This window comes from Gambusia affinis, linkage group LG14 (assembly GCF_019740435.1).
Source record: "Gambusia affinis linkage group LG14, SWU_Gaff_1.0, whole genome shotgun sequence".
NCBI classification, from domain to species: Eukaryota; Metazoa; Chordata; class Actinopteri; order Cyprinodontiformes; family Poeciliidae; genus Gambusia; species Gambusia affinis.
The window spans coordinates 24,754,067-24,769,026 of record NC_057881.1 but is presented as its reverse complement, the minus strand read 5'-3'; the positions used below and the strand labels follow the sequence as shown (position 1 = coordinate 24,769,026).

The window sequence follows — 14,960 nt, the reverse complement described above, 5'->3', positions numbered from 1 at the left end:
AATTTTCACAATAGACCGACAGTGTCAGTAACATGTTTTTAGATCTATTTTTCCTGACATTTCTTTGAAATATGTTTTTTCCCCCGTAATTTATCATAAATATTAACATTCCAGAGAAGAAAATGTATCCATCCTCCTTTTGTAAAAAATAAGCTTTTCTTTACTTCAAAACCTAAAAATAGAAATAAAATCTTGGTCATTGGAAAAAATTATAAATTTTTCCAAATTTATAATTTGGAAAAATTATAAATTTTATTATTATAAATTCATGAGATATTTGCCAAAAATTCGAAGTTGTGTTTTTTCCAAAGGTAGTGGTTCTAATCCTGTTTTATTTAAACATATTTGGAAGTTTGTTCTTTCAGAAAAGAAAGCACATCTGTGATAACAACCCTAATACAAACTGGACTAATGTTGCCATGTTCAGTGTCATTTTAGCAGAAACCCAAACACAGCATAACGTTAGACACATTAACAGCGGTGCTCAGCAGTGGAGGAAGTCACCTGGGTGTTATTAAGACAACCATGAACTCTGAAAATATTTAACAGTCCTAATTCTTGTTCTTTACTTGTGTCAAGACAAGAAAACGCTCCCAAAGACAGAGGCATCTGTACCAATGAATTAAAGCATTTTGGAAAGAAGTTTCAGTTAAAGACATCACATTTGCTAGTGAATACTGGGTTATTTTAGAACATAAAAGATGTGGAACTGTAGTTTATTATTTTTGAGGCAAATGTCATCCAGTCAGTCTATCATGAAAAACTGCTGAGACATAATGAAGCATTAGTTCCACCAAATCCAAATGAGTTTGTGAGAGCGAGCCGTCGGCCCTCGGTCCTCCATGGTTGTGCTGTGCAAGGAACATAGTTTAGGTTGAACTCAGGCTCAGTGCGGTCCAGGTTGAGGGTTGGGGGCAGAACTCCGTGGTAGCAGGCCAGAGCAGTGAACGCTGCCTCCAGAGCCCCAGCAGCACCCAGTAGATGCCCCGTGGCTCCCTTAGTAGAAGAAACAGCCAGGCTGTCAGTGCTGTGCTGGAAGAGCCTCTTAATGGCTGCATTTTCTGCAGCGTCACCCAAGGGAGTGGAGGTGGCGTGAGCGTTTATGTAGGTGACCTCTGTTGGAGAGACCGCAGCATCTCTAAGGGCAGCAGACATACACCTGTTGAAACATCAAGCAGGAGATTAAGCAGGTAAAAAAGCTGATCTGACTTTCTACTTGATTTCTAATTTCAATGTTGAGCAAAAATAAATAAATAAATGGGTCTAACGAGTCACCTAAATGCTCCATCCCCGTCTGAAGAGGGTGCCGTAATGTGGCTGGCATCCCCTGAAAGCCCATAGCCCAGGACCTCTGCATAGATCCTGGCCCCTCTTCCCACTGCGTGACCCAGCTCCTCCAGCAGGACCACGGCTGCCCCCTCTCCCATCACAAACCCGTCTCTTTCCGGGTGGAAAGGCCTGGAGGCCAGCGGAGGGTCGTCGTTCCATTTGGTGGCGAGGGCGCGTGCTCTGGCAAAACCGGCCATTGACAATGGTCCGATACAGGATTCTGTCCCACCTGTAACCATAGCAACAGCATCCCCGTGTGCGATGAACCTAGCTGCATCACCAATGGCGTGAGAACCGGTTGTGCAGGCCGTGGACACAGCGTGGTTAGGGCCCTTCAGTCTGTGTTTGATGCTGATGTGCCCCGCTGCCATGTTGACCAGGATGCGCGGCACAAAGAAAGGGCTCACTCTGTTGTAGCCCTTTTCCCTGAAAGCAGCGGAAGTGCGAGCAATCTCATCCAGTGACACCATCCCCATTCCTACAGCCACTCCCGTGTTAAGATGCTCCTCTGGGCTTTGGGGGCACCACCCTGAGTCCTCAAGAGCCAGCTGAGCAGCCCCGAGGGCCATTACGGTGGCCGGGGACATGCTGTTCAATTCCGCACGTGTTGCAAATGTTTCCTCCTTAAACTGACCCTCATCTGACCCTCTAGGTACTACAGCAGCCACCTTACAGGGGACAGTCCTGTACTCCTCAGGGTTCAGGGCGACAATCCCACTCTGGCCACTGATGAGGCGCTCCCACACCAGAGCGGTGCCTGTGCCCAGGGGACACACCAGTCCTATTCCAGTAATAACAACCCTCCTCAGAGAGTGCTGTCCATACTGGGAGTTCTGGGTGGGTTGGTTAGAACAAAAGGTAGCCTTATGAAGCAGAGTTCTGCTGTAATGAAGATTCAGTTGGAGTTTTGTCCGACAGGACAGAGATAAAGCGGACATTTTAATATTTCCCACAACAAAGCCGATTGACCGAAGAAAAACACTAAAGCAGCTAGCCTTAAAAGCTAAGAGTTGATTGTTTTTAGCTTGTTTTAGGTATCAATGATGGACGCCATTTCAGTTTTATTAATAACAAAAAATAAACTGCCTCATTAGCTGTTTTAAAATTAAGAAATAAAATACACATATAGTTTAGAAATATAACTCTAAAAGTATAAACACAATTTCCGTGCAATTTTGAATGTCCTGATATTTTGTTAGGCAGCTTGTGGGACACATTCCTCGAGGACCCCAGGCGGAAGCAATTTAGCTCTCATTTGAAAGTAGCAGTAGTCGTTGGCGCTACATCTTCTACCAAAAGCTATAAAACAAAATGTCTCTGTCTCCGGCGGTCACAACACTGTGTGACAACTCTGACGAGGTCTTCCTGGATGTAGCCAAGTTGCTGCTTACATATGCGGACAACATTATAAGGTATGTCCAGTAAACGTGTCAAGTGGAATGTGTCAAGGTCCATCGGGATTTACTGTATCTTCCTGAAAAATACACACTAACTGCTTTGCTTTCTTTTATCAACTTCACGAGAAAACAAACGAAAATAAACATCCCGCTTTATATTCTCTGTACGGCATGTATTTGTGATGGTTTTAATAAGGTGATACACTTTTTCTTATGCAAAAATTTCAGACCTCGAAGGTTTTTTTTATCAGGGTAATTTGTGTGTACGTGTCATCATTAGGGATCAGCGTAGAGACGGAGATAAATTCTGCTTTTTCTTGCATGTTCCCGAAAACACGCAAAACACAAATGGCAATGTTATATATTTGCCAGTTTTATAGGATTGTTTATATATTTACAGTGGCGCAATTTGTAGCAAATTTGTTGCAGGGTTCGAATCCCAGCCTGGGGCTTTCTTGCATGGATTTTGCGTGTTCTTCCTGTGCGTACGTAAATTCTTTCCGGGTACTCCGGCTTTCTACCACAGTCCTAAAACCAAACGTGACTGTTAAGTTAATTGATCAGCACACTCTCAGCCCAAGGAGGTCTGGACAGTCACAGCAGTGTTTCAGCAAGTTGTAGCTCATTGTGGACTTCATCCTGGGGGTTCCTATATGTTTCTTGAACGTCCTCATTTATTTCTATTCCGATCTAGAGTGTTATGGCTTTAAATGCCTTGGTACCTAAGCGGTTCAGGTAATTCTCTCTTTGAGTCTTCAGAGGTCTTTTCTTGGACTGCTTAAGAAAGTTTAATATCAAATTTTTATAGTTGTATATGTAGCACTGACCCATTTTTACATTTTGAATATCTATCAGAGAATAAAACCTAGTTGTTTTCAAATATAAAAGGGACAATCTGTGGACCTCACAGATCATCACTTTCAGCTTCCCACCTATTGATCACGGCAGATTTGTGTTTGGTATTAAAACTCACACCAGCTTCCTTTAAAACATTTGTAATCACTAACTTTTAATTTTAAATATGTAGTAAAATGTTCATTGAATAGAAATTTAATTCTGCCATCTTTTTTTCTATGTCACTGCCAACAGGTGTCCAACTGAGGAAAAGTACAGGTCTATCCGTATCGGCAACCCCACCTTCTCCACCAAGCTGCTGCCTGTCAAAGGAGCTGTGGAATGTCTCTTTGAGATGGGATTTGAGGAGGTAAATGGACAACTATCATTAATGTCACTAATTCTAAAGCTGCGGCTCCTGTTGTGTAACATTCTCACCAGCTGATTTCTCTAACCATTTCCAGGCTGAAACCCATCTGGTCTTCCCCCAGTCTGCATCAGTGGAGCAGCTGAAGCACATCAGGGACTGTATTGCTGCAGAGCGGGATCTGAGACTGCATGGGGGGCGTCCTGTCCGACCTGCTTCTCAGCCTGCTGTAGCCTCAGCATCAGCACCGGAAAGCTGCACTGCTGCTTCCAGCCCACCAGCAGTGCCATCTACCCAACAACCTTCATCCCTGGTAGATACACTCACTGCTTCTGCGTTGTTTCTAACAGTAAAGCGGATGCATTCTTCTTTGATTTTCTTTGGGTTCCACTATCAAACTGAAATATTTATTTGTTCTTATAATCATGAACAACTTTTCAATTTCAGAAATACTTTATTAATGCAAAATGAAATGTTGTTGAAACTCGTATTAATTCTAATTCAAATTTAATTAATTTGCATGGTATATTGTTATTGAGAATCCTCTAGATCAGTGTTTCCCAACCCTGGTCCTCAAGGCTCACTGCTCTGCATGTTTTAGGTATTTCCCTGCGTCAGTCCAGCTGATTTCAATTGATGACTGATTAACAGGTGTTTGTTGAACTGCAATCAGTTGAATCAGGCACATTAAAGCAGGGAAACCTCTAAAATAGGGGTGTTAAACTCCAGCCCTCAGGGGCTGCTGTCCTGCAACTTTTAGATGTGCCTCTGCTGCACCACACCTGAATAGAATAATTACGTCATTAGCAAGACTCTGGAGAACTGATTACCGTATTTTCACGACCATAAGGCGCACATAAAAGTCTTAGATTTTCTTCAAAATGTGAGGTGCGCTCTATAGTGCAGTGCGCCCTGTGTGTGTTGTAAGGCGGACGTATTAGAGAACACCATGAGAACGTTAAAGGGTGAAGTGGGCGTGGATTGTGTATAAAAGAACGGGTATGTGCGTTATGCAGAACATTGTTGTTTTAACAACCCCTAAAAATGGCGAAGAGACACGCATATGAAGCTCAGCTTAAACTGAAGGCCATCAGCTACGCGGAGGAACATGGGAATCGTGCAGCCGCAAGAGAATTTAAGATTAATGAATCTATGGTTCGCAAGTGGAGGAAGCTGAAAAACGAGCTCCGACAGGTCAAGAAGACGCAGCTGAGTTTCCGCGGACATAAGGCGAGGTGGCCCGAGTTGGAGGAAAGACTGGAGCAGTGGATCATCGAGCAAAGAACGAGTGGGAGAAGCGTTTCGACGGTCACCATTCGACTAAAAGCAGTATCGCTGGCAGAAGAAATGAAAATCGAACATTTCCAAGGAGGTCCGTCTTGGTGCTTTCGTTTCATGAAACGGTGCCATTTTTCCATCCGGACCAGGACTACGGTAGCGCAGCAACTTCCAGCGGATTATAATGAAAAGCTGGCCGCCTTCCGCTCCTACTGCCGCAAACACATCGCCGACAAACACATCCAGCCCAGCCACATCACTAACATGGACGAGGTGCCGCTCATTAAGGCTAATGAAAAGGGCTGGATGGATGAGGAAATGATGAAAGAGTGGCTGAGGGTGGTGTATGTAAAGAGACCAGGTGGTTTTTTCCACGCATCACCATCGCTGTTGGTCTGTGACTCCATGCGTGCCCATCTCACACCCGATGTCAAAAAACAAGTAAAGCAAATGAACTCTGAGCTTGCTGTCATTCCGGGAGGCCTGACAAAGGAAATACAACCGCTGGACATCGGTGTCAACCGGCCGTTCAAAGTCAGACTGCGAGCGGCGTGGGGGCGATGGATGACCGATGGAGACCACAGTTTCACCAAGAGTGGAAGGCAGCGGCGGGCGAGTTACGCTACAATTTGTGAATGGATTGTTCATGCTTGGGCTAACGTGTCTGCTGACACTGTTGTTCGAGCGTTCGCAAAAGCCGGCATCATTTCCGAGGAGCAGCACGGCACGGAAAGTGAGTCTGACAGTGAGGAAAGTGAGCCTGTCATGTTAGATAGAAATTTAGCGCTGCTGTTCAATTCAGACACAGAGGATGAGGACTTCGAGGGGTTTGACTGATGACATTACCGGTAAAACATTGATGATTGATGTTAGTACTTTGTAATTAATACTTAAATAAAGCACAACCAAAATCAGTTTTGCTTCCACTCTATTTTTAAATACACACTTGTATGCTTGTGTGTGTGTTGTTGATGTAAAACCCGCGCCCTATAACACGGTGCGCCTTATGTGTGTGTTAAATACAGTAATGGCACACAAAACTGAGACTGCGCCTTTTAGTACGGTGTGCTCTATGGTCATGAAAATACGGTAAGTCATTTCATTCCAGTGTTTTGTACCTGTGGCGCCTCTAAAAACTCCAGGACAGTGGCCCTTGAGGACTGGAGTTTGAGACCCCTGCTCTAGGGCCACCATCACAGTTGCCTCTGCAGAGCAATGTGGTTGAAGATTCCTTAGTAACTGTTGCACAGTGAGACGGCCAAGCATTTTAGCCGCAACATGGAGTTCAAGCATTTTACGTTATGTTTAATGGATTATCAGTGACCACATTCAATTCCACATACCTGTTAATGCCCCTCTGTTAAGTCAATTTAATTAAGTTTTTTTGTATTTCACCAATTCTCTAAATTCAGTGGCTTTATGTCAGTGTTTTGTGATGCGGACATGGTACTGTGTTGTGGTAAACCAGGTCAGCTGGTGCTCCTGACATGTTTGGAAGACTGCTTCTAAAAGCATTTTACATCAACCAGTCTATTGATTCAATTATTTAGAGATAAAATCTAAAGATTTGGTAATATTGTTGTACTGTAAACAGTCAGCTTTGGAACTTGTTGCATATTACATCATAATCTAGACAAATATTTGTTCATTAAACTACTGAATATGCATAAAGTTTCTATTTCAGCATTATTAAAATGACAGGCCATGTTGAATATGAATTTAAAAGTGTAATAACTGGAGTCTATGGTTATAAAGATGTTATGCAAATTGAAATGTTCTAAAACTGAAATAAATAAATCTGACGCTGTGTGCTGCATAATGTGGCAAATGTAGTATCCGGGAGAGGGCGGAGCTGATTGGTTCACATGGGTAGGAACAGTCGTCCAATCAGCAGCAGCAGGGAAGGTGAAGTCACAGTGCAACCAGTCAGACTGGAATGGAACAATCTACTCCATCAAACAGGATGGAGTAGATTGGTAAGTGGGTACAAGCGAAAGCGTTTGACTTTTGAAGGCTGACTTGTTTTGACACGATGAACATTGACATAACAGAGAGCTGATTTTGTCAACTGGTACACTGCACTGCTCTGTCCTGTCGCCCCAGACCAGAGCAACACCGTGAACAGCAGGTAAACTCAAAGCTCTGAGCCACCGCTGCCTTCTTCCTGCTCACTGGGAGAGAAGAAGCAGCAGTAAATCAACACTGCTCAACTTTTTATTAACTTCTACTTTGGGTCTTCTAGCCCTGTCTACTGTATGTCTTAGCCAGTCATGGAAACTGCCATTGTTCCATCTGATCTGGTGGTATGAAGCTGAGTCTCCAGCTTGAGACTGTGTGGTTTGTAAATTGCAGTCAGGAGCAGAGATGAGTTTGAAAGTGCTGACTGAGGCTACACTAACCAAATGATTTGCAATTGCATTCATTGAAATGTATCTTGTAAAACCTGAAATGAAAGCAGTTCATGTATCACTTGGAATCTCTGCTAGCTTGGTTTTTCCACCAGGGGTAATGATAACAATGACATCTGCTCAAATACAAGTTCATCTTGTTTACTCTGAAAGTAAGTCACTATTAACTCCATATGTTTCCAAGAAACTGCAGTAAGACAAGAGGATTACACAATTTATGGCTGTGAATGACCAACTCATTACTGTGGTGGAGAATACAGGTTTGAGCTGCTGGAACTACAGTAAGTTGTCTCTTTGAAATACTGTGTAGTTTGACTAAACTGTCTGAACTACTGTAGTTCATCACTTCCAGAGTTTATCTGATCTGACTACTGTTGACTTTGCTTAGGACTTTAGAAACTTTCATAAATTCATGATCCACCTAAACACAACTTTGTTAAGATGGAAATAATATTTTTAGCCAACATTGACAGTCATTCCAAACCATGATCTCAAATAAGTAAATTTAATTTTGGAATACATTTGTGATGGAGTCTTAAAATATTTATGGATTTTTTTTTTTTAAAATGGCAAATTAAAATGAATACAAAGAAACGAGCATTATGGCACTATGTTGCAATCTATTAAAAGTACCATGTATGCTTTTCAGCACTGTTAATACTTATATTAATTGCTTATTAACGTTGGTGGTCTGCTAGTCTGCGACTTGAACAGCCCACCTCCCCAATGGAGAAGAGCCCTGCAGAAAAGAGGAAGTTTTTCTGGGCTCTTCCATAGCAGTCTCTTTGCTTCCTGCATGTTGTTCAGTCCTTCAAAACTGGTGCCCTACCAAGTTGTAGCAGTCAAAGAGTTCTGCGGATGTCACTTTCAGTCTACTTAGTTGACTAACTGTTGTTTTTGAAATTGTTGTGTTGGGAATGATTGCCTCTAAAAAGAAAAAAAAAACAACAAAACAACTTCATAGTGTCAAAGAGGGTCTAGCAAGCTTTAAAGCAGAAACAGAATCACGGTTTTCTCTGATCAATTCTTCTTGTGATTGTATAGGACTTGTCCAAAATCAATTACCTGGAAAAGATTATGGGAAAGCAGCCATGAGTTTAGGTACTGATCTAAGGTAGACACTTCTTCCAGCAATCCAGGATCAACCTGCTGAGAATCAGAGGATTTTCCAACAAGATGAAGTGCCGTTTTACACAGCAAAACTGATAATCAAGAGGCTCAGAGATCAGAGCACTGAGATCCTGGACCTGTGGTTGGGTTGTCCATCTGAGTCTGAATCTGTAGTCGGTTCTCCAAATGGAGATGGAGAAACGGATGTTCACTAACCGTGCTAGATCCAAATACTAAGAAGAGATGTATAGGTCATCATCAGTCGGGTTTAGTTCTAGTATTTAACACAGAATTACAGTAATAGTTATGAAAACCAGTATTGACTTCAGTGAAACATTTGATCAGTTTTCTGATCAAAGATGTTGGAAAGTTTCTGAGTTTACTGTAGAAATCAGTAAAATGTCTAAAAATACCCCCTGTGTGAGGAGTGACTGTACATCAGAGGGCCTGAGAGCTCACACAGTGGCTTTTAAGCCAAGCGTTATAGAATCTTGAGTTTACAAATGCTTGGAGAAATAAATGGTTCCATTCAGTGATATGGAAAATGGCTGAGAGTGCATTCACATGGACACTAACCTTCGACTTGGATTTTTTTTTTTTTAACTGATGTTTTTTTTTTTGTCTTTCAGGAGAGCAGCATGAGTTTCTTTGTGACTCTTCAGTCCAACTTCCAGCATGTGATGCAGTATGAAAACCCCGAGCTGCAGCTGAAAGCCAGAAGCATCATCCCTCACCACCAGCTGTCCTCCTCTGCTCAACACAAGCTGAAGGAGCTGAAGGAGGCTGATGCAGGTGAGATCACCCCTCAGCAACCACACCCACCCCACTCTGTCACACCTGTGCTTTTGCCTACCCTGCTCAAGTCATTTTGCTGTCCTTGTGTCTAGAATCTAAGCTGGGAATAGAAGAGTGCTTGGTGCTAGAGCTTCTCCGGTGGTTCAAGTGCGACTTCTTCTCCTGGGTGGACTGCTTGCCCTGCAGCCAGTGTGGGGGCCCCACCAAACACGGTCCGGCCCTGGGGCCCACGGCGGAGGAACTACGCTGGGGAGCTCAGCGAGTGGAGAACCACTACTGTCAGAGCTGCCAGCTCTCTACCAGATTCCCTAGGTGTGTGTGTGCGTGTGGGCGTGCATGTGTGTGAGCAAGACAGAGACATTTTAATACAAGTTCTGTGGTACGGACTGGCATTGAAACTAGAATTTAGTGTGAAATATGACATAGCTGTGTAAATAAGTAGTCAGAGATGCACAAATTATTAATAGCATTTTTTTAATTATTGCTGTTTTTAGCGCTGTAGATCATATCAATAATTCTTTGAATCAACAGTACAACTTGTTCGGTTAACAAACTTGATTCCATTTTTTAATGAGCATTTGTGGGTTTTTGCCTCTTATGATCAACATTAGGTATAATCACCCTGAAAAGCTTTTAGAAACCAAGAGGGGGCGCTGTGGAGAGTGGGCCAACTGTTTTACTTTGTGCTGCAGAGCCATGGGCCTTGAGGCCAGGTACATCTGGGACAGTACAGGTATGTCCATTTTCCATAGATCAGACAGTACATCAGTAACCTCTCATTTAGTATTCTGTTGAGTGTCACCTGCTAAACAACTTTTTTTTCCTTTTTTTTTTTTTTTTTACTGTGCAGAACTTTTAGTTTCAGTTTGACTGTTCTCTGGACTGCATCACTCATAAGTTGTTATATCCCTGTATATTATAGCTTCCTGCAATTTGTTCCTTATGGTCTGGAACCAAAGCTTGATCCTGCTTGCAGTAATGAAGTGAATACAAAGCAGCGTTTGTCTTGTTGCAGACCATGTGTGGACAGAGATTTACTCAGTGTCTCAGCATCGCTGGCTGCACTGCGACTCGTGTGAGAACGTCTGTGATAAGCCGCTGCTGTACGAGATCGGCTGGGGAAAGAAACTGGCTTACATCCTGGCTTTCTCCAAGGACCAGGTCAGAGCAGCGCTTAGTCAGCAGCTTCTGCCACTATTAGTACTGATAAAGCTAGCTGGCAAGACATAAGCCTCACCTTCTGTTGTCAGCTCTAAAGCTAACAAACTGTTATTAAAGGAGAAACACAAATAAAAAGGGTAAAAAAAATTCCATCTACTTTAAAAATGAGTGTAAAAGTCCATATTGAAAGCTTTCTATTGAGGTGCATTTGATGCATCCTTTCTGGTCTGGAAATGCCTGAAGATGAGGAGTTGGAAAGTGTTGCTAGGTATGGCAGCATTGGAGTCTCCTCTCCATGACCTGTTGCCTTAGCAACCCCAGCCCTTTATAGTGGATTTTGAGTTTAGGTATTAGGCCCGAGCTCAGGCCAGAATTATTTGCTTGATGGTCAGGGCGGGCTCTGGCTTCTGTGGCTCATTTAATACACCTGCAATACGTCGAGTGCAGAGAAAGCCAAACCAGAATGCTTGATGTAAAGATGTGTTAATCTGCTTATTATGCTATAGGAGTAGATAGTTTCATCAGTTGAGGAAATAAAGTAAGCAGGGTGCAGACATTAATCAGACTGTACCAAGCACAGCACACTGCATGCACCTGATATGGTGCATGCAGGTGAGATGGAATCAGCAGCTGCTGAGATGGGATCCTTTTAATCACACAACCCAGTTACTTGTTGTGTTATTAGTTACAAGTGACAAAGTGGAGCTGGAGGATGTTCAATAAAAGCTAAACACACCGTAAAAGTTACACTGCTTGTTTGGTTGATTGAAAACAAAATGAGCAAAATCTTAATTAAAATAATATGTTGAGTTTACCTGCGACAGACTAGCAACCTGTCCAGGGTGACCCCTCCTCTCGTCCGGAACATTAGCTAGAGATAGACACCAGCAGCCCTCCTGACCCCTCTAAGGGACAAGGGTGTACAGAAAATGGATGGATGGATGTTGAGTTTACTGTGGGCTCAGGCCTATAGTGAATGTTGATCAGTTAAGTTGGATCAGGCTTGGCCACAGTGTATAAGGACTCGATATGAACTCTAGATGGATGGAGGATACTTTCAGGAAAATAAGAACGTGTGAATATTTTACTAGTGTTAATCTGTGTTGCAATTCCAAACAAGGTACATTTTTGTGTGTATGATTGCTAAGGTTCTTTGATAAATTAGCCCTGATGTCCTTAACTTTGGGAGATTTGCAATCAAGTAATACTAACATAAGAAACTGATCTTATTCACTGATCTTATCTGTGTCCACAAAGGACAGCAGCACGAAGAAGGCTGAAACATGACTCCCACACAGTTTCTCTGAGTTCTGCTTTCCAGTTCCCGTCTAACTGGTGACCAATCAGGGGCCAGCCAACTGGAAACAGTCTGACTCTAGTGTTTAGCTGATTTTTCCAGTGCATCTCTATCTCAGCCCGGTTCCATTTCCATCAGGGATTGCTGATGGTGCTATTTTAAATTACAGTAATTACACATAGAAATCTGCTTTTTACAAAACTACAGACATGTTTGGTTATGTGACAAATAGTTTCAAATACTTCAGGGTATTTAAGTTGATCATCTCGTCAACTGTTCATGGTCCAGTTGGGTTTTTTTTCTCATTGTGGAGAATTCAATGTTTTATGGTTCAGCATTAGTTCTAAGGTAGAGATTAAATTCATTTCACTTCATAATGGTTAAAACAAAGAGCACACTCACGTTTTGTGTGGTTTTCTTTTTACTTCTTCAGGTGGTTGATGTGACATGGAGATATTCCTGCAAACATGCAGAGGTTTTGTCGAGGAGAACCAGGGTGCAGGAGGCTTGGCTACTACACACCATAAATGGCCTCAATGCTGCTGTGAGTTCCAGCGGTTTCTAACCTGCTTTTCAGGATGAATCAATGTGGTGGCAGTGGTAAAAGCCTTAAACCTTGTATTTGTTCTCTAACAATGAAGAGACAGCAGTCCCTGAGTCCAGACAGGAAGAGGGAACTGACGGAGAGGCTGCTTGTTGAGTTAGTGGAGTTCATTTCGCCAAAGACACCCAATCCGGGAGAACTGGGAGGCCGCAGCTCTGGGTCTTTGGCCTGGAGAATAGCACGTGGGGAAACCAGAGCAGCTGATAAAAAGGTATCCACACAGGTAGAGTAATTCACTGAGACAAGGTTGATGCACTTGAACAAGATGATGAGTGGGTTAGATCAAAGCAGATTGTTTCTGCTGGCTGGGGCAAGAGCTTAAATACCACCTTTACTCAATCAGTTTTTATTGGTGCAGTTTGCTAAATATTCTGAATTCATTTAGAGATTTTCTAGTCCCACATAGTTTACCTTAGAGCCACATTCATACACACATTAGAAGGCAACATGCAGTTATAGTGCCTTACCAAGGGGCACATCGACACGTGGTAGAGGTGGAAGCTGGAAGCAAACCCACATTTTTCCAATTTCAATACAGCTACTGCTCCCATTGAGCTCTCCCAACTGTTCACATCGAGTCCTAAATTACTATGAGTAATTACTATGAGACAGAATTCAAATGAACAAATACTGCATTGAGCCCAAAGGAAGATTAAATATTGCAGTAACTCATATCAGTTGTAGTGCGTCATTTACAAAGTTGTTGAAAATAAATGTACCGGTAATAAACAGAAATGTTACAAAATGATGTGCATTATTGCAGAGTTCAGATCCTCACACCATCTGGAACCGTTGGTCAATCCTCACACATGGGCCAAAGAGGGTGTCTATTTTTTTTTATTATTTAACCATGCGTGTGTTTGTTTCAGACTGAAGGTTTTGTGTTTACGCCGACTGATGAAGAAAAGAAGGCCAGGTTGCTTCACGTGCGCTACAGTGCCCCAAAGGACCAGTACTGCCGGGTGTCCAGCTCCTCTGAAATAATCCCACACTGGGATCAGTGTGTATGGACAAAGGAGTCTGTCTTCAGGAAAGTGGAGAATGATTGGAAGATGGTGTGTTTATTATTCTTGACATAGCAAAAAAAAAAAAAAAAAAGATTAAAAAAGAATTAAATTTTTAGTAAATGTTTAGTCTTTAAAGATGTGCTTTAAATAATTACAACAAGCAATTTTGTTATATTCATTATTATCTCAATTTCAGACTCCTAAAATGAAATACATATATTTATTATGCTGCAAGTGGTTAATGTGGGTAAAGATCTCCTTTGATTTTTATTGCAAGACTTTTGATTTTTACTTATTTGAAAACTTAATACTAAAGAAAAATAAGATGAAAGTAAGTACATATATATTTAGATTCTGAACAAAATTGCTGGTAAACTTATTAGCACTCCTCTTCGAGCCTTAAGTTCTAAACAACATCCAGTATACAGTTTGTGGCTGTAATTGTGGTTGATTGACTTTCTTTCTTTAGGTTTACATCGCACGGACAGAAGGCTCTACTGTTGGAAGAATCAGCTGGAAGTTTGACTTTGCTTCAGCGGGGTTGAAGATCCATTCTGTCTCCGTCATGGCCATCAGCAAAACCTTCCAGTCTGGGAATGTCTGCTGGAGCTTGCAATCAGGACAGATGACAACCGAGTTTTCTGGCGGTATATCTATGTGCTATGCTTTAAGGCCGGGGAACAAAGATATTTTATTATCCGTTTAGTTTTTTGTCTAACCTTTACTTCCTGTGTTTGATCCCTCAGATGGAAGGCTCCAGTCGTTCTCCAGCCTGTCTGGATCTTCAGAGCTGATTGTGGCAGCAGAACTCAGTGGGGGAGACGGGGACACCTCATGGCAGCACTCTCAGCTATTCAGACAGGGCTTGAACGAGCAAGAGGCTTCATTTGAAGTCGTCATCCAACTACAAGATGCATAATATTTGTTTTTACTTTAAATGTGACCCTTTTTTTCTCACTTTTAATTGTTCATGTCTAGTTTGGAACAAAAAAAATCTGTATACATTTAACATTGTCAGAGAGTAGTGCAATATTTAAACAAGTGTGTGACCTGATAGTAGATGAATGAATGGATATACCTGTTGCATATTTTTCAGTTATTTGGTATGGGGCATTAACTCATAAACGAGGTACAAATGTAACCAGAAGCCATACATTTTTGGAATATTTGCTTTCAATGTTAAAGTGTATTTACAATTTGAGGTTCAAGGGCAAGCCCATCACAGCTCTGACATTTCCTGTTAGTAATAAAAGTCTTATTTGCAGTGTTTTATAATTATTGACATCACTTCATGAAGGCAGTGTTCTAATTGCAATATGCGAGGAGAAAGACATATTGCTGTAAAACAAAGATAAATTTAAGGTCGTCAGTGC

At 42.1% G+C, this 14,960-nt stretch overlaps 2 protein-coding genes across 3 annotated transcripts; one reads left to right on the top strand and one right to left on the bottom strand.

The window, feature by feature from the left end:
- Positions 1 to 278: 278 nt before the first annotated feature.
- oxsm (3-oxoacyl-ACP synthase, mitochondrial) lies at positions 279 to 2,267 on the bottom strand. Its single transcript, XM_044137774.1, has 2 exons — positions 1,276 to 2,267; positions 279 to 1,159 (listed from the first exon to the last, which is right to left on the bottom strand). Exons 1-2 carry the CDS (start codon positions 2,265 to 2,267, stop codon positions 754 to 756), a joined length of 1,398 nt encoding a protein of 465 aa, XP_043993709.1. The 3' UTR covers positions 279 to 753.
- A 331-nt stretch (positions 2,268 to 2,598) lies between these two features.
- On the top strand, positions 2,599 to 14,851 carry ngly1 (N-glycanase 1). Of its 2 annotated transcripts, none has more exons than XM_044137773.1 (12): positions 2,599 to 2,741; positions 3,816 to 3,930; positions 4,025 to 4,240; positions 9,353 to 9,515; positions 9,611 to 9,830; positions 10,130 to 10,251; positions 10,534 to 10,679; positions 12,410 to 12,520; positions 12,618 to 12,791; positions 13,450 to 13,635; positions 14,057 to 14,234; positions 14,334 to 14,851. In XM_044137773.1, exons 1-12 carry the CDS (start codon positions 2,641 to 2,643, stop codon positions 14,504 to 14,506), a joined length of 1,905 nt encoding a protein of 634 aa, XP_043993708.1. In that variant the 5' UTR covers positions 2,599 to 2,640; the 3' UTR covers positions 14,507 to 14,851. The 2 variants fall into 2 exon arrangements, with proteins under 2 accessions (XP_043993708.1, XP_043993707.1); XM_044137772.1 differs by having other exon boundaries at positions 12,618 to 12,803.
- Positions 14,852 to 14,960: the final 109 nt, after the last annotated feature.